Source organism: Zonotrichia leucophrys, chromosome 11 (assembly GCF_028769735.1).
Source record: "Zonotrichia leucophrys gambelii isolate GWCS_2022_RI chromosome 11, RI_Zleu_2.0, whole genome shotgun sequence".
Taxonomy (NCBI): domain Eukaryota; kingdom Metazoa; phylum Chordata; class Aves; order Passeriformes; family Passerellidae; genus Zonotrichia; species Zonotrichia leucophrys.
Genome location: NC_088181.1, coordinates 18,553,254 through 18,571,286, shown reverse-complemented (window position 1 = coordinate 18,571,286; position 18,033 = coordinate 18,553,254). Strand labels below are relative to the sequence as shown.

Below are 18,033 nucleotides of genomic sequence, written 5' to 3'. Positions count from 1 at the left end.
TACCCAGCCACAATTAGGAACATTCCTCAGGTTATGTACAACAATGTGAGAGAGAGAACAGCACAGCAGAGAAACATTTCATGGTAAATAAAATCCTTTTTACTGACATTGATGCTGCGCCATGGGATAACACTGATTGCCTGGTTACCAAAGAGTAATTTTGGAAACGTCTCAGCACCTTCCTGATGAAAATATTAATTTAATCTCGCATCCAGCCGCCTGTGTGATGTCAACTTCTCATCACAATTAGTGGGTTTATTTTTGATGTGCATGCTGACAGCTCCTAAAAGCTAATGGAAAGTCATTTATGTGCAATTTAAAGTCTGATTACTTGAGTGTTAAAGTTCCCTGACAGTCCTTTATATTGGGAATGGGAAATTTAGGAAGAAAATGAATCAGCTTTGATAACATTAGAATAACTTCTCTGATTTTAAAGTCAGGCCTAAAGTTTGCTAATATTAACACAAGACGCAAAAATATGATTTCACCTGAAAATCATTTCACAAATTATCATATTGCAGATGTTAAAGTCTGGGAATAGGGGATAAAGGAACTTTATGTGAGTCTCCAAAAGCTTCAGAAGACAAGGAGTTGAATCAATAGATGAGCCCTTAAAGAAAGATAATTTGCTGTATTGTACTTGGAATTGATTGAAAATTTCACACTAGTAATATTTTCCACCAAAAAAAAACCCCAAGCATTTTATTCTAAATCAATCTTTTCCATAGCAAGATATTGACTACAGCATATTTTGTGTTGGGGCATGTCAAAACACTGCATTTGGGTTTGTCAGGCCTGAGCATTCCATTTCCAGTGGAGCTCAGCTGTGGTGCCAGGCTGGGCTGGCCCTGGGCACAACGGGGAGCTCAGCCCTGAATGTGCTCTCAGAGAAATGACAGCCACTCAGGGGGATGCTGGCCCTTACACCAGCATTCAAAGCTCACTTTTTATTGAATTGAAATACTTTGTGTTGGTTTTTTACAGTTTTCATCCAGCTATTTCATAGAAGGAAGAAGCCTTCAAATTTTGATGCTGAGGCAAATGAACACTTCCATGTGTGCTCCCTCTACTGAATCTGATTCTGTTGTTATTTATATTTTTGCATTTCTATATTACTTTCTAGGCTACAGAAGAAGATGAGCCACCTTATTCTACTTTTCTCGTTGTTCTTGACCCCAGCATTGGCTGATGGAAGAGGTCAGAAATCAACTCAAAACCTTTGCTCAAATGATGTCAGCCACAAACGCCAGAAGAGAGACTGGATATGGAACCAATTGCACATCCAAGAAGAGCTTGATACACCTCTGCCACACCACGTTGGCAAGGTAAGCAGAAACCTGTCAGCAATGACTAAAAACAGCAAATGAGGATCTTGAAAAGAGTATTTGTTTGCAGTCTAGGCAGGAGAAATGAAAAGGGAATAGAAATGGGACTTAATACCTACATATTGACATGTTAAAATCTTCAGAATGTGGGCAAAGAGTAAATGAAGAACAGTGTCATAGGGATTTTTATTTCTTTGAAGAATACAAGTAAATGTAAGGGAATAGCAGGTCTGGAGGTTCCAAATGCAGGAACAGCCCCATTACCTGCAGGTGCATGGTTGGGAAGGAAGTCTGGTAACTGATGTATGTCAGGATTTTTCTGTCAGCACAAGATTCTTTCAGAATCAGCAGGTGATTCTCAGAGATCAGCAAGTAAAAATAAAAATCAGCAAATAAAAAAACAACAGTTTACATCTTTCAGCTTGTACTCAAAAGCACGAGTGCTATGTTTCGAAATACTGTTACACAATCAAAGACATTGTTGCACAAAGCGAAAGCAAAGAATTTTTAAAAATACTAATGAACAAACTAACGGGTTGCAAACTCCTTTTCCTCAGGGCAGGGCTCATAAAAGCCAATCATGCACTGGCCATGGCCAGGGAAGTTCTCCCAGTGCAGCCTCTCAAAGGGATGCACAGGGCACTGCAGGCGAATGCAGCTGAGCATCCCCTGCCCTGTAGAGCACCCAAATCTCTCTGGGCTGGCCCAGCAGAGCCCACCAGGCCCTGCTGGCTGCTCTGGGCTGCCAAAACAGCACCACAGAGAAAGCACAGAGCCACAGGGCCCTCTCGGCTCCCACAGGGCATCTCTGCCTCATTTCAGCTCAGCCCCACACTGAGGAGCAGCTTCTATTGCTGGAGCTGTCCTAAACAAGAGGGATTCTCTCTGTCCAGCTCTCGGTGTTCCAGCAGCACAATCTGCTGAAGGCTCCTGCAGCACTGAGCCCTTGGTTGACCCTTCAAGGAAAGGCCCCAGCAGCAGCAGGGCAGGGCTGAGGGACAGCTGCAGGAGTGTGCTGACACATCTGGAGTGTGCTGACACATCTGGAGTGTGCTGACACATCTGGATTTTACCTTGCACCACTCAGTGCTTCCCTTTTGTCCTCAGCACCAGAAAAGGCATTCTGAGAGGTTTCTGCTTTTTACACTGAATAGGTACACAGAAATAGAGAAAGAAGGCACAGACCATCCCATCTTTGAGACAAGGGTGGGGTTCTCTCTCATGGGGCATCTCCAGAGCTGTGAGCTGCTCTCCAGCAGTCCCAGCTGCCTTAAGCATGATTAAGGAATGAGGGGTGGAAATATTAATGGCACATTTCAAATGAGAAAACGGAAATTTAAACAATGCTCAACAGTAAATGACAACTACAGGATAAATCAAATCCTGAACACACAACAGGTGACATTTGTAATAACATCAGTAAGAAAAGGATGGAAATATTTGGTAAAACCCAGCAATCCTTGATAATTAGCTGGCTGAAATAAGAATACTGATAGAGTGCATGGAAAATTGGGGTTTAAATCTTCTAGGAGTATCCCTGTATGTGTGAGGATATAGAAAGGGAAGTATCATTATGTTATCCGCAAATCAACTAGTGTGCAAAAGCATTTAGAATTGGATTAAATTATATTTTAAAACTGATTAATGCTCATTCCTCTCCTCACATCCCTTTTTCACTGCATATAACCTCAAATTTTAAAATCTGTGGGGTAGAAATGTAACCTTCCTGTCATACCATGAGCCTAAAAACTGCCTATTAAGGGATTGTGTGTGACTGAGCACAAGAAAGCTGTCAGCTGTGGCAGGAATCCTGCTAAATGCTAAGGAACAGAGGCTAATGCTGAATAATGTCAGGAGCTGTGAAGACAGATTTCATCCTGTAATCCTGTGAAACTGAGCAAAAACCCATGGCAGGTCCAGAAAGCTGCAAACAAAAGTAACTCAGACTGAAGGTGTCTCATGTTATTTCAGACATAATGCAGTTAATTATTTGTATGTGTTGGCTGCATGAACAACTTAAACCTTTAGGAAATATGAGGTATGATTTAAAAAAAGCTTTGTTTGTATAAGCAAGGCAGTTTCAGTGTGGGTGCAAGTGTCATCCCAGGAGCCCAGCTCTGCTGTGGTGCTGCTCAGTGACAGCACCAGCCCTGAGGGTTCCCAGTCGGGTGAGGAATCCCTGGCTGTGTGAATCCCACAGGACAGACCCAGCTGCCAGGCCCCACTTTATCCCCCTGAACATCACTTTGCTCCTAGATCACGTCCAGCGTGAGGAACAAGAACGCCAAGTACATCATCGAGGGCGAGTTCGCCAACACCATCTTCAAGGTGGAGGAGACCAGCGGGGACGTGTACGCCTTCGAGAGGCTGGACAGGGAGAAGAAGGCCGAGTACGAGCTGACGGCCCTCATCATCGACAGGACGAACAACAGGTCCCTGGAGCGCCCCTCCAGGTTCATCATCAAGGTGTACGACATCAACGACAACGCCCCCGTGTTCGTGCATAAGGTGTTCAACGGCTCCGTGCCAGAAATGTCACCTGTGGGTGAGTCCTCCCTCCGACACCTGCCTCCCTCACAGCTGGCCTTGAAAAGCACTGCTTATATTAATTCATATGCACCTTGAAAACCCTTCTGTAGGGACCTCAGTCACCAAGGTGACAGCTGTGGACGCTGATGACCCCACAGTGTCCGGTCATGCCACCGTGACCTACGAAGTCACCAGAGGAGGGGAATATTTCACCATTGATGACTCTGGTAAGTCAGACACACAAATGTCCTTACACTTTGTCCATACCCTGCCCTTTGAAGAAAACACAGTTTTAAGGCTTTTTTCATTCTGGAAAAGAGGAATCATTATTCAAAAATATAATTTTAAACATGATTAAAAAGGTTTTTCATTCAGACTCCACAATGCCACTGTCTGCACCTATAAATGAACTCATAAAGCCAGGATATCAGCTGCCATGAACACAATGAGGAGACAAAAGATCATTTTTTTCCCACCTTTGGAAAGATTAACCAGGAGCTGAGTGCATGTTTTCAGTTTAGCACAGATACTGTTCCAGTGACCAAACATGAAAAGGGAATACACAAATTCCAAAGCAACATTCAGTAATCAATAATCATTTACTTTCCTAAACTTTCTAGCTAAATTTTGCCCAGTTTTAAAACCTATGTCAGTATGTCTTGTTACCACACTAGTTTGCTAGAGCAAAGAAAGCAGGTAAAGAGGTTAAAGATCCATTAAAAGGAATATTCTGCACGAGCTCTCCTAAATATTCCATCGGGAAGAAAAATTTCTAACATTTCTTGAAAAGTACCACTGTAAGATCGGTATTTAAAGCTGAATGTGTGGAGATAAAAAAAGATAAAAATTTGCCACCAAAATTGAAGAGATGTTGGGCGTGCTGCAAAATCTAATTGTATCCAATATTGTTTTTTCACAGGTGTGATTTATACAAAAGAGCCTAATTTGGACAGAGAGACCAAGGCCACGTACGAGATTGTCGTCCAAGCCAAAGATGCTCCGGGTTTCTCTGGGGATTCCAGCACAGCCACGGTGATCATCGCCCTGTCCGACATCAACGACAACTCCCCCGAGTTCAAACTCTGTGAGTGCCCCCAGCCCTGAGCCCCCTGCAGCCAGGGGCTGCCTCAGCACAGCCAGCCCAGCTCACGGGCCTGCACAGCTCAGCTTTCCTTAAAAACGGCCAAAAGAACTTCACGTCTTCAGAAGCTCTTCTGTATTCCAGCCAGAGCCAGTTTTTCACCTGGAACTGAAAACAAAAATCAGTATTAATTTCATCCCTTTGCTAAAGATCCTCACAATTTGGGGTATTATTTATGCTTTCACATATCTTAGAGATACAGAATGCTAAATTCTCAATGAAATACTTTTATGTGCATCTGTCAAGTAAGAACAGTTTTAACTGAGTCCTAACTTCCATGTACACACTCCTTATGTATTTTTCTTTTTTTTTTTAACAGCATCATTTCACTTTAAAGTTCCTGAAAACGTTTCAGTAGGAGGAGAAGTTGGCAGAGTCAAAGTAGAAGATATTGACGAACCACAGCACAGAAATACAAGATACAGCTTTATCCAAGGAGAGTTCAGGGACACCTTTGACATTGTAGCAAACCCATACACAAATGAAGGAATCATTAGGCCAAAGAAGGTACTTTTCCCCATAACAAAGACGGTTATTGTGGTTTTCCATGTGTAACAAGTGATATTTTTGGTTTAGGACTAGCAGCAGGAAAAAAAGGAAACACATGAAAGTCAGCATGAAATATATTGATCCTGAACAGGAGCTCTCTGAGCCCTGGGAGGAGAAGAGCTGGTGATTTCTGGTTCTTTTCAACCTCCAGACCTGAAAAACTCCAGAATTACTGCAGAGGGCAGTGGGGGCTGTGTCAGATATTCAGGTTAGGTGCTTTGGGTTCCTCTCAAACTTCAAGTGATTGGATACTTCAAAGAGACAGTGATTTAGGAGTTGGATCAAGTGGCCAAGTCAAAGAATTCTTCCCTTGTGAAGCCCACCTGAAACCAAAGCAGAAAATGTGAACAAATCCACCTGAACTCCTTTCTAAAGTCTCTTTGCAGTTTGGCATTTGCTCCAATCTTAGCCACAGCTCCCTTGCTTTCCTCAGGGTGAGGAAAAAGCTTTTTTTTTCTTAAGAGCTTCCCTGTCGCAGAAAATGAGGCCTTTGCCGGGGATGAGCCATTTGTCGGTGAGGGGAGACTCAGACACTCAAGATGAGTGATAAGCAAGTTCTGTTTATTGAAGAGAGCATCAGACGCTTATACAGCGAGCAATAAGCTTATGAATATTCTGTAAGCTAAGCAATCTATTGGTTAAACTATGCCATGAACTCTTCCTCATTCCTTAGGGGTTACATCTCTCTTTTCTCATGTCTCTTTCACTGTTTGTTATCCTACCACAGCTAGGCCCAAGGACACACTATCTACACAGGTGCAGGACTTGGAATTAGCCATGGTTTTGTACTTTTCCCTTTTCTAGCAGCTAAATTCCCAACACTTCCCCACTAATTTTTTAAGTCTTTAAGACTCTCCAAAGCCTTTATTAGGGTCTGTTCTTTGGGTTTTTTTTAATTCTCAAACCCACATGATTTGTACCAAGGGACTGCTGCAGAGCATTGTCAAACCAAGACTTCATTGATTTCATTGACTTGCTGTTTAAAAAAAAAGAGAAGAAAGGACTATAAATCAGCTCCTGTAGTCCTCAGATTGACAGGAATGTGTTTTTCCCTTCCAAATGCCTCCCTGTAACTGCTAAGACTAGAAATGTCATTAAGAAGAGAAAACTTTCAGGAAAAGCAATACCAAGGATTTCAAGACTGGCAGTGAAATCCTGGCTGTGGTCACACTGGGTATGAGCAGCTCTCCTTCCCAGGAGCTGGGGAATGCAGTGCCTGCCCAGGGGAGGAGCACTCACAGACCCCACACACCCTCCCTGAGCAATTTGGAACCAGATTTTCCTCCAGCACACACTGGGCAAACCTTACCTTGTTTTCAGTGTGATTTTGGCCATGCACACGTCATAATTTTAAATGCACAGCCATGGGAGATAAAATGTCAGCTGCTGGATAAGTCCCATCATTTCCCCTTGCAATGTCTGCCCAAAAAGGAAAACAAGAGTCACCAAAACTGCTGTGAATCTCAGTGCTTTAGAATCTCAGGTGGTAGAACAAAGGAAACTTTGAAAGGATCATTTCTTACTGCCTGAGCTCCTGGCCTTCCTCCCATTGTGTGATTCCTTTTTAGTCTCAGGCAACTGGAAAAACAGGGAAGAGGATGTCATTTCTCACTGAATGCCCCAGCTGTCAGCCCGTGCAGATCTGCAGTCTGCCTTGAGTGCCTTCAGAACACAAAGCATAGCCAAGAGGAGAATCTCTTCCCCAGCCTTTGGGGGACAGGAGCTCACCGAATTTTGGTAGTTACAGCATTATAAAAACACAATTATTTAACCCAAAAGAACATTATTTTGCCGAACTTAAACTACTGGATGAATCTGTCCCACAGCAGAGGTACCTTGAGCCACGCTATGATAGAGAAGTTCAGCTGGGAAATGTTCTCCCATGGGTCCAGCCAAGATGAAATTTGGTAACATTGTCAAACATGAATGAAAGCACAGATCTTAAATCACAGAAAGCCAGTGGAAAGTCTGCTTAGGCATCACCAATAAAAGAATATCTGTACCTGTCTCTTTGTTTCTAGCCCCTGGACTTCGAGGCAGTGTCAGAGTACAGGTTCAGCATCGAGGCCACGGACCCCACGGTGAACCTGCGGCACTTCAAGCCCGGCAATCCCCGCAGCATCGCCAGCGTCGTCATTGAGGTCACGGACGTGGACGAGCCCCCCGTGTTCAGGAGGCTCCCCTACGAGTTCAAGGTGAGGGAAAACCACGCAGAGGTGAAAACTCTCGGCTCCGTTCACGCCGAGGACCCCGACGCAGCTAAACGGAAAATCAGGTGAGACAACGCCTGCTTTAGCAAACCTGTTTGAAAGTGCAGGATCCATCAATAGCACCAAGAATTTGACAAAGAACCCAGACTTTGGCCCTATTTTTTTAGAATCTGCCTGCCAAACAAAACAAAAGATAATCCAATTTAATTTTTCCAGCACTGCAGCCATGGATATATATGCTCACCGAAAGCTGAACATAAATTTCATCTACCCATGTCATTACCACATGGACTTACTGATAAAACATTTGCACATTTAGGGAAAAAATATAAACTTGGATATTTTTACATTCTTATAATTTATTGGCTTTTTTTTATTGTAAGAGCTCTCTCAATCATGTGTTTAAAGAAGAAAATAGACTTCTGAAAGAGCCAAGTACCACAATATGGAAACTCTTCCCACAGATGTATTTCACCCTCACAGCTTGCATAGTTTTAGGGCAATATTCTCAGCCCTCCTGGTCAAGATATTAATGCAATTTGTCACACAAGAAGCTTCTGACCTTCCTCTGAGATGAAATGAAATGAAACACAGCATTATCATCCGTGCATTGACATATCTTGTTTTAAACAAAATCCAGATATATTCAGCGTAGAGCAAATCCCAATGGAGACTACGTCAGGGTATCCAACAGCGGAGTTATTCAACTTCCCAAGCCTCTGGACAGAGAATTCAGCTCCTCATACAACATCACTGTGGCAGCTGTGGAGATCCTTGAAGATGGTGAGTGCCACCCATTTCCCAGTTTGAAAGAAACCCGGGTACACCTTTCCAGCAGGGCTGTCAAAAAGGAAAGGCACAACCTGACAGGCTGTCCCTGGTGAGCTAGGAATGAAAGGAGTGCTCCAAGGCTTGCACCATCATCTTCCCAATCAAACAAGTCCCTACAAATAGGTCAGAGATGGTTTTAAGGTTTGACCCCTGGCTTTGCTCAGCTCCAGGGAGGGGGGCAGGCCAGTCCCAGCTGGGTTTGATATTTCACCATATAGACATGTTCTGTGCCAGAGAACAATGCTCAGTCCATCAGCATGCAGGGGGAAGAATCAGGAAAGCCATAATCTACTGTCATTTCACTCCTGAAAAATCCTTGATGATTTAACCTCTACGAGAGGTTTTAGGAAAATGTCTAAATCTCAGAGAGAAAGCTTCAGTTACGATGGAGCTGGGAAATGTTCCTCATGTGTGAGGCACAGAGGGGGCAGGAGGTGTGGGCTGGGGGCTCCAGGCTGTGCCCTGCTGTCGTTCCAGGCCGCCTGTCCGACAGAGAGTCCCATGCCCACGTCCATGTCATCGTGGATGATGTCAATGACAATGCTCCAGAGCTGGTGTCTCCTGAGGAACCCCGAGTGTGTGAAAATGCTGCACCTGGGAAGGTGAGACAGGGAAAGCATTGCCCTGAAAACTGAATTACTGCTCAAATAAAAGATGTCTTTTAATACAACTGAGTCTCAGTTTCCGTGCCAAAACACCCGATTATTTCACTGATTTCCAAAACATCAGGAATAGCTCTTAAGGATATTGCACTGCTGGAATATTGACTTTTATCTGCTTGCACACATGGGCTGCACTGCTCCTCTCCCCGCAGGCTCTCACATCTGTGTATTGACAGCTGAGCCATGAAGGGCAGTCAAGCTTTGCACAGCAGGAATCAGCAGCTCAGTTCTATCACACAGATGCCTGAATGTGATACTGAGGAGGAAACCATTTCAAAATAGTAACAGAAACATTGCTGCGTGGAACATTATCCTGTAGTCACAGAGTGCATGGATCTGCACATCCAAATTGTTACTACATGGCACAGTGTTGGTATTTTGGGTTTATATGTTTGGCCTCAGACACAAGTGTTCAGCCCATACTGTAATATTTGTTTGATTAAGACACTTTGAGTTAAGGTTTAGGGGAGGTACTCCCCAGTTTACTGTATTTAGGATGGAGAGGAGAACTGGAGGAACAAAGGGAAAGATCATGGGCTGAGATCAGAACAATTTACTGGAAACAGCAGTGAGATAAAAAAATGAACAGTAATAGCAACAATATAAATAACAGAAATATATATATACTTTTTTTTAATATATATTTTTTTAATATATATATTTCTGGCTCAGCACCAGCATTATCCCACCACTCCCTCCACTACACCTGCTCAGACAGAAGGAACCCCTTGTCCAGGAAGAGAGTCCCTTTGCTCTCCCAGAAATGACATGAGGTGCTCAAGAATAACCACTCTGCCCCCTCCCAGCTACTCGAAAAATATTAGTTCTTTCCTGGCCAGAACCAGGACACTTTGTCACTGCCTGAACTGTCTGATAGAACACACAAAGTATTAATTTCACCTTTAGTTTAATTTATAAAATACCTTTGGGATATAACCAGGCACATTTTTTGTATTTTATACATCTAATGTACATCAGGTTGAAGATTTCAAAACCCAAGCATGTCCTTCAGGCATGGCAGTCTCAAAGGCATTCCAGGAATGACAGCCAAACCTCAGAGTAGGCTGAGGACTTCAGAAGACACCATCTTAGACACTTCAACAAGCCATATGTCTTTAAAAATGAGGCTTTTTTCATGCTTTCATTACACAAGATTTGAAGATGCAAAACCGGTCTTTTCGAATATCCACAAAGAAAAAACTGAAACTGAAAAAACTTGAAGAGGAGTATCCTGAGGTGTCTGTGTCCTGCCCTGAAACTGAAGGGTTACACAAGACACAGAGCCCAGCTCAAACACCCCACATGCTTTATCCCTGGAGGCAATGTACACTGAAAACTGTGACCTCTTCCATCCTTGCAGGTGATTGTCAGGATTTCAGCTGTTGACAAGGATGAAACATCTCCCAGAGGCTTCTTCAGATACTCGCTGGCCACAGAAGACAGCAACTTTTCCCTGATTGAGAACTACGGTAGAGTATCCCTGCAATGCCTCCCTCAGCTGCCAGGGCAGGACCCCAGGGCTCAGGGAACAAAGGCTGCAGCACTGACCTGTGGCTGGGCTAGCTGAGATAAGAAACTCTTTATTTGTAAAGGCTCAACATACTGAAAAAAACTATGTTTGATGAAACCAAAGTGTGACAGTGTTCACAGGGGTCCTTGCAGGAGGGAAGGGACAGGAATGTTGACTCCATGTTTCAGAAGGCTTGATTTATTATTTTATAATATATTTTACATTAAAACTATACTAAAAGAATAGAAGAAAATGTTTCATTAGAAGGCTAGCTAAGCTAAGAATAGAATCAGCAAGAATGATAACAAGGCTTCTGTCTCAGACAGAGTCCGAGCCAGCTGACTGTGATTGGCCATTAATCAGAAACAACCACATGAGACCAATCACAGATGCACCTGTTGCATTCCACAGCAGCAGATAATCAATGTTTACATTTTGTTCTTGAGGCCTCTCAGCTTCCCAGGAGGAAAAATCCTAAAGAAAAGATTTTTCATGAAAAGATGTCTGCGACACCAAAGTTTCACTGGGTTCCCAAAGGGCTGGCACTGGCTAAGGGGAAGAGGCTGACTGGGAATCTGTGAGGACAATCTGGTGGAAATTATCACCTAACGGGATGTCCTTACTTCTGGTAGAGATTATCAGCTAATGGGATGTCCTTATTCTGGTGGAAATTATCACCTAATGGGATGTCCTTGCTTCTTCCAGACAACACAGCTAACATCACTGTCAAATATGGGCAGTTCAACCGGGAACTTGCCAAATTCCACTACCTGCCAGTGCTCATCTCAGACAATGGTGACCCTGACCTCACCAGCACAAACACCCTGCTCATCAGTGTCTGCAAGTGCAACGAGAAAGGCAACTTCACCTTCTGTGAGGAGAGGGCAAAGCAGGTTGGCGTCAGCATACAAGCACTGGTGGCAATTTTTGTCTGCATTTTCACAATCATTGGTGAGTATCTGGCTTTTTGGAATGCTCTTGTAGCACAGTGTGAGGATGTTTTGTTCTTTCTTTAGCTGAGATCTACACAAGATTTGTGGCTGTGAAATGGTCACGATGCCAGAAATGCTGTACCTATTTGATTAATCTCATGTGCTCTTCCTCTCTGGCCTGTTAGAACAACTTCAGCTGCAAAGCTGCTCACTCCTCTAGACAGGCCATTGCACACATGTATAATATACTTGATTTACTGGTACCAGCCTCATACACAGCTATAAAACAGGGAATTTGGGCTGGAGCAATAACAACAGGATTCCTGGTTCCTATGGCAGGAACTAGTCTGGAAACCCTTGAAGCAGCGCAGCGAACATAAATACATTTGTAACAAATCAGCAGACCAGTACCTGTTTGCTGCATTTGAAATCTATCAGAGAAGGCTGAGCACCTTTTCCTTGCCTGAGAGCTGGCCTGTTTTACTAGTACCACATAAGCAGCATCTGATGCTTGGCATTAAGAGTTCAATTATTAATTCATTCAGTTGATTCAATGACCTTGTGGCACCATGCACTTGTACTTGTGATTCCAGCTCAAGAGTCAGAGCTGGAATCACAAGTACAAGTCTGACGATCTCTGTCCAGATTGAACTCCTTCAACAAATCCTTAAATAGAAATTTTTAGAATAAATATATGTTAAAAAACACTCAAAAATAACCCCCAAAACTTCAGACTACATTACATATCTTAAATGCAATTTGTCTTAGTGCCTTACTTGTCTATTCACACGCGCTCATCTAAGTTTCCTTTGCAGTGATTGTGTTGCTGATCCTGCTGAGAAGGAGGCACAAGAAGGACCTGAGCGGGCTGGGGAGGAGCGTGGCAGAGATCCACGAGCAGCTGGTGACCTACGACGAGGAGGGCGGCGGCGAGATGGACACCACCAGCTACGACGTGTCCGTGCTCAACTCCGTGCGCAAGAACGGCCTCCAGGCAGAGCCCGCTCCCTCTCCCTATGCACAGGTCCAGAAACCTCCTGGGAACATCCCCCCTGCAGCTGGGGGCATGGAGATGATGATTGAGGTGAAGAAGGATGAGGCTGACAACGACAGGGATCTGCTGCCCTACGACACCCTGCACATCTACGGCTACGAAGGCGCCGAGTCCATCGCGGAGTCGCTCAGCTCCCTGGGCTCGGGCTCCTCAGACTCAGACATTGACTATGACTTTCTCAATGACTGGGGACCCAGGTTCAAGATGTTAGCTGAGCTCTATGGATCAGAACCAAGCGAAGATTTTGTGTATTAAGCTCAAACTAGCCATGAGTTTTCTCCCTCCCGCTACAGACTGACACCAAGAGACTGCCAGTGGCCAAAGAGGAACTCACAGCTCTTCCCTCAAGGATTTCAAACAGGCATGGAAAAAACCTGCAGCAGGGTTGAAAAAACACACAGAGATCACCTTTATTAACTTCCCCCAGCACTACTGTCCTCACTAACATTCATTTTTTGCCCCAAAATTCCTGCTCACCGATCTGCTCAAGCCTTCCAGAACACACCTGGAAGTGTGTCCTTCCCTTCCTCGCCCCCTCTTCCCCACTTCTCCAGGTTTTGTCCCCAGTTTCTCCCTCAATCCTCTCCTCCTGTGCTGTTTCCATCCAACATGCATCAAGGTCACTCTCCATTGGGAAAGAGGCTCAGTGCCATTGGGAATGGATGTTTTAGCCCCCCTGGATCTCCAGCTGGCTGCTTTGCCTGCCCCTCTTGCAACATCTTTATTGATATTCCACACTTATGCTCACCCAGCAGAAGAGAGGAGGAACATATGGTCTATCACTTAGTATTAGAAATTATTCCATCACTTTCAAAAAGAAGCATTATTTTTTTTCCTTATTTCCCTTCTATTAATTATTTTTGCTTTATAGCCTTCTACTACATCTATGAGTTACTCAAGATAAAATTAGACAGGATTTTTAGACACACAATCTGGTTTCATCTGTCATTTTTAACAGCCTGATGACAATTTCATTTCTGGCATGCTAGAATTTGCTCTAGCTAGCAGCAAAATTGTTTTTTCTCTCTGTAAATAGGATCTCAGTGTTACTCAATGGAACATGTCCTGCAGGGCAGGAAATGTGGAGATCAGGGGAATGTCAAGACTCCAACACTGTAAATCTCTCTAGATGGAAATACAGGTCTCTCCAGATTTCTTAAGAGGTTGAATAGGGGGTTCATTCAGCATTATTAAAGCAATAGCATTTTTTCAGGGACAAAAAAAGAAGGGCCTCATTACTGTGAAACTGTTGTGCTTTTTTTCTAAGCAGGTACTGTAAAAGGAGTTTTTTCCACCTAGGAAAATACTGTAGACTCCCATAGCAGAATGCTACACACCCACACACTGGGCTGCTTAAAAGCACCACAAACGTAAGGCAGGTTTGGAGCTGCAGTCTCTGGAAAGGGACTGTGCTCGCATTCCCACCTGTGCAGAGCCACAGAATGACCAGAATGAAACTTCCCACGCCGGAAGGGAAACTTCCCAAACACCTTTTGGGAACAGCGGGTCCCTTGGGACCATGGCCTGTCTCTGGCTTCCAGCAGCAGGAACAGAGCCCTGCTACACAGATCCTCCACTGAGCAGGGTCTGTGCTGGAGCTGTATGCATTAGTTTAGTTGATTTGATTATTTAAATCTGGTAGCTAACCAAATAATACTAAATCTTTTTTTTTTATTATTTTTCTTAAACAAGTATAGTGGAACCTCGCAAATTTGCTTTTTACCTGTTCACATAATCTCCAATTCATACTATTCACACTCTCTTCCCCCAAAATGTTTTCTGGGCAGGAAATAACAATGCACAATAATGGTCTCACACTGCTCCTCACTGCTGTGAAAAGTCCAATGCAATACTTGGCTGGACATTAATACAACATCAACAATGTAATCACTCAAATTTTCAAATATGAACTAAAGGAAAATTGAGGAGAATTCTGTCCATTGGGCAAATCAGCCTTAGAACCTATCCTTTGTTTTTAAAAAGTATATTTTGGGGTGACAGCTTTGGTTTTATTTTGAATGGGCTCATTGTGTTTTGCTTAATCCAGCCAGCAGGATGTGCTCTAGAGGTTCCACATATTTGTGTATTATAAAGAATGCTAACTAATAACACTTAGAGTTTAAGGGTTTTGTCAGTACCTGTGGTGTTGGCTATCAGCAGGTAAAGTTAGTTAGGAAATTATTTAGTGCAGTAAGTCAAGAACTTTGGTAGGTATCAGCCAGATTCTATTACCTGGAATTGCTGTTTTTAAGCCTGATTTTTTTAAAGTTATTTTAAGGAACACTGTATCCATTTCCAATGTATATGATGTTTGCACTGGACCGTTTCTTTTTATACTCCTGTACTGTATTATGTTGTTTTTTTACTACAATTATGTTGTTTTTTTACTACATAAAGCCAATCTCAAGTTTGGAAGTTCTGTGCATTAATGAGTTTCACTCAGCAGACAACACCAGGCTTTGTGCCACAGTGAGCCCAGCCATGAAAACCCTGCAAGGGAGCCCAGCCCTCTCCCTGTCTGCAGCCCCAGACTGTACAGAACCTGGGCAGAACCTGTGCAGAACCTGTGCAGAATCTGGGCAGAACCTGGGCAGAACCTGAACAGAAACTGTGCAGAACCTGGGCAGAACCTGGGCAGAACCTGAACAGAACCTGTGCAGAACCTGGGCAGAACCTGAACAGAACTTGTGCAGAGCCTGAACCTGAACAGAGCCTGTGCAGAACCTGTGCAGAACCTGAACCTGTGCAGAGCCTGTGCAGAACCTGAACCTGTACAGAACCTGTGCAGAACCTGGGCAGAATCTGTGCAGAACCTGAACCTGTGCAGAACCTGAACCTGAACAGAACCTGTGCAGAACCTGAACCTGTACAGAACCTGTGCAGAACCTGGGCAGAATCTGTGCAGAACCTGAACCTGTGCAGAACCTGGGCAGAACCTGTGCAGAACCTGGGCAGAACCTGTGCAGAGCCTGGGTAGAACCTGGGCAGAACGTGTACCTGTACAGAACCTGTACAGAACCTGTACCTGTACAGAACCTGAACAGAACCTGTGCAGAACCTGGGCAGAACCTGTGCAGAACCTTAACAGAACCTGAACCTGTGCAGAGCCTTAACAGAAACGGAACCTGTACAGAACCTGTGCAGAACCTGAACCTGTGCAGAACCTGAACAGAACCTGAACCTGTGCAGAACCTGTGCAGAACCTTTACAGAACCTTTACCTGTACAGAACCTGTGCAGAACCTGTGCAGAACCTGAATCTGTGCAGAGCCTGAACCTGTGCAGAGCCTGAGCCTGAACAGAACCTGTGCAGAACCTGAACCTGTGCAGAACCTGGGCAGAACCTGTGCAGAACCTGAACAGAACCTGTGCAGAACCTGTGCAGAACCTGAACAGAACCTGTGCAGAACCTGTGCAGAACCTGAACCTGTACAGAACCTGTGCAGAACCTGAACTGAACCTGTGCAGAACCTGTACAGAACCTGAACCTGTGCAGAACCTGGGCAGAAACTGAACAGAACCTGTGCAGAACCTGGGCAGAACCTTAACAGAACCTGAACCTGTGCAGAACCTTTACAGAACCTGTACCTGTACAGAACCTGTGCAGAACCTGAATCTGTGCAGAGCCTGAACCTGTGCAGAGCCTGAGCCTGTGCAGAACCTGAACAGAACCTGTGCAGAACCTGTGAGAACCTGAGCAGAACCTGGGCAGAACCTGGGCAGAACCTGTGCAGAACCCAAACCTGTGCAGAACCTGGGCAGAATACCCTGGGTACAGAAACAGAACAGAACACTCTGGGTACAGAACCCTCCAGCCTCCTCAGGACAGACACAACCAAACACATCAGCACCAGAAAACAAAATCACCCCTAAATCTGCAGCTTTAGGCAGCACAGCTCCCACCTTCTCTTTCTGCTGCTGCCAATGACTACCCCAGTATATTCCCAAGATTAATCTAGGGCTTTACAAAAGATCACATCCATTTTCCCCAGATATGGCACTTATAATTTACACAGCCCAGAATAAAGCAAAAAAGTTCAATTCCTTCACTGCTAATTGCCATGAGCAAACACCAGATCAAACACACTTTAGCACAAGTTGTATTAAAAACACAATAGATGTGCTAATTATCTTATAATGAAATGCATTTTTCCATAGAAAGAATTTGATTAAACAGCTACTTGCAACTTGTGGGAGAGAATCTCACAAAGGTTTTCATTATTCATTTAATTAATATGCACTTTAATCTCTTATCCCTAAAAATATATCATAAATTATTATTTTATTACATTCAGATCCAGAAGTTCATGCCATTTAATAAAGGTTTTTTTTACTCCCACCCCACTGGAACTTTTTATGAAGCAATGGCTTGTGATGAGAATCCTTGATATGTATCAAAGCAGCCATGAAAAGCTGCTTGAATGTGAACACCTGGCACAGAGCAGCACATCCCAGGTAGGGCAGGTGAGCCAAAGTCCCCTTATCAAGGCAAATTTACATGGATGGATGGATGGATGGATGGATGGATGGAAGGAAGGAAGGAAGGAAGGAAGGAAGGAAGGAAGGAAGGAAGGAAGGAAGGAAGGAAGGAAGGAAGGAAGGAAGGAAGGAAGGAAGGAAGGAAGGAAGGAAGGAAGGAAGGAAGGAAGGAAGGAAGGAAGGAAGGAAGGAAGGAAGGAAGGAAGTGGCGGAAGGAAGGAAGGAAGGAAGTGGCGGAAGGAAGGAAGGAAGGAAGGAAGGAAGTGGCGGAAGGAAGGAAGGAAGTGGCGGAAGGAAGGAAGGAAGGAAGGAAGGAAGGAAGGAAGGAAGGAAGGAAGGAAGGAAGGAAAAGGAAGGAAGGAAGGAAGGAAGGAAGGAAGGAAGGAAGGAAGGAAGGAAGGAAGGAAGGAAGGAAGGAAGGAAGGAAGGAAGGAAGTGCGGAAGGAAGGAAGGAAGGAAGGAAGGAAGGAAGAAGGAAGGAAGAGGAAGAGGAAGGAAGGAAGGAAGGAAGGAAGGAAGGAAGGAAGGAAGGAAGGAAGGAAGGAAGGAAGGAAGGAAGGAAGGAAGGAAGGAAGGAAGGAAGGAAGGAAGGAAGGAAGGAAGGAAGGAAGGAAGGAAGGAAGGAAGGAAGGAAGGAAGGAAGGAAGGAAGGAAGGAAGGAAGGAAGGGGCGGAAGGAAGGAATGGAGGAAGGAAGGAAGGAAGGAAGGAAGGAAGGAAGGAAGGAAGGAAGGAAGGAAGGAAGGAAGGAAGGAAGGAAGGAGGAAGGAAGGAAGGAAGGAAGGAAGGAAGGAAGGAAGGAAGGAAGGAAGA

The 18,033-nt window shown here is 44.3% G+C and overlaps 1 protein-coding gene across 2 annotated transcripts in view; it reads left to right on the top strand.

The window, feature by feature from the left end:
• CDH5 (cadherin 5) overlaps nt 1-15,158 on the top strand; it is a 32,655-nt gene extending 17,497 nt beyond the window's left edge. Inside the window, exons 2-12 of one of the 2 annotated variants that reach the window (XM_064723339.1) lie at nt 1,124-1,325; nt 3,582-3,870; nt 3,965-4,081; nt 4,774-4,938; nt 5,315-5,502; nt 7,566-7,819; nt 8,395-8,537; nt 9,063-9,187; nt 10,608-10,716; nt 11,463-11,708; nt 12,505-15,158. In XM_064723339.1, the coding sequence (XP_064579409.1) occupies nt 1,124-1,325; nt 3,582-3,870; nt 3,965-4,081; nt 4,774-4,938; nt 5,315-5,502; nt 7,566-7,819; nt 8,395-8,537; nt 9,063-9,187; nt 10,608-10,716; nt 11,463-11,708; nt 12,505-12,998 (2,332 nt within the window). In that variant the 3' untranslated portion in view covers nt 12,999-15,158. Of the gene's footprint in view, nt 1-1,123; nt 1,326-3,581; nt 3,871-3,964; nt 4,082-4,773; nt 4,939-5,314; nt 5,503-7,565; nt 7,820-8,394; nt 8,538-9,062; nt 9,188-10,607; nt 10,717-11,462; nt 11,709-12,492 lie in introns of both variants that reach the window. The other variant, XM_064723338.1, reaches the window with a different exon arrangement.
• Nucleotides 15,159-18,033: the final 2,875 nt, after the last annotated feature.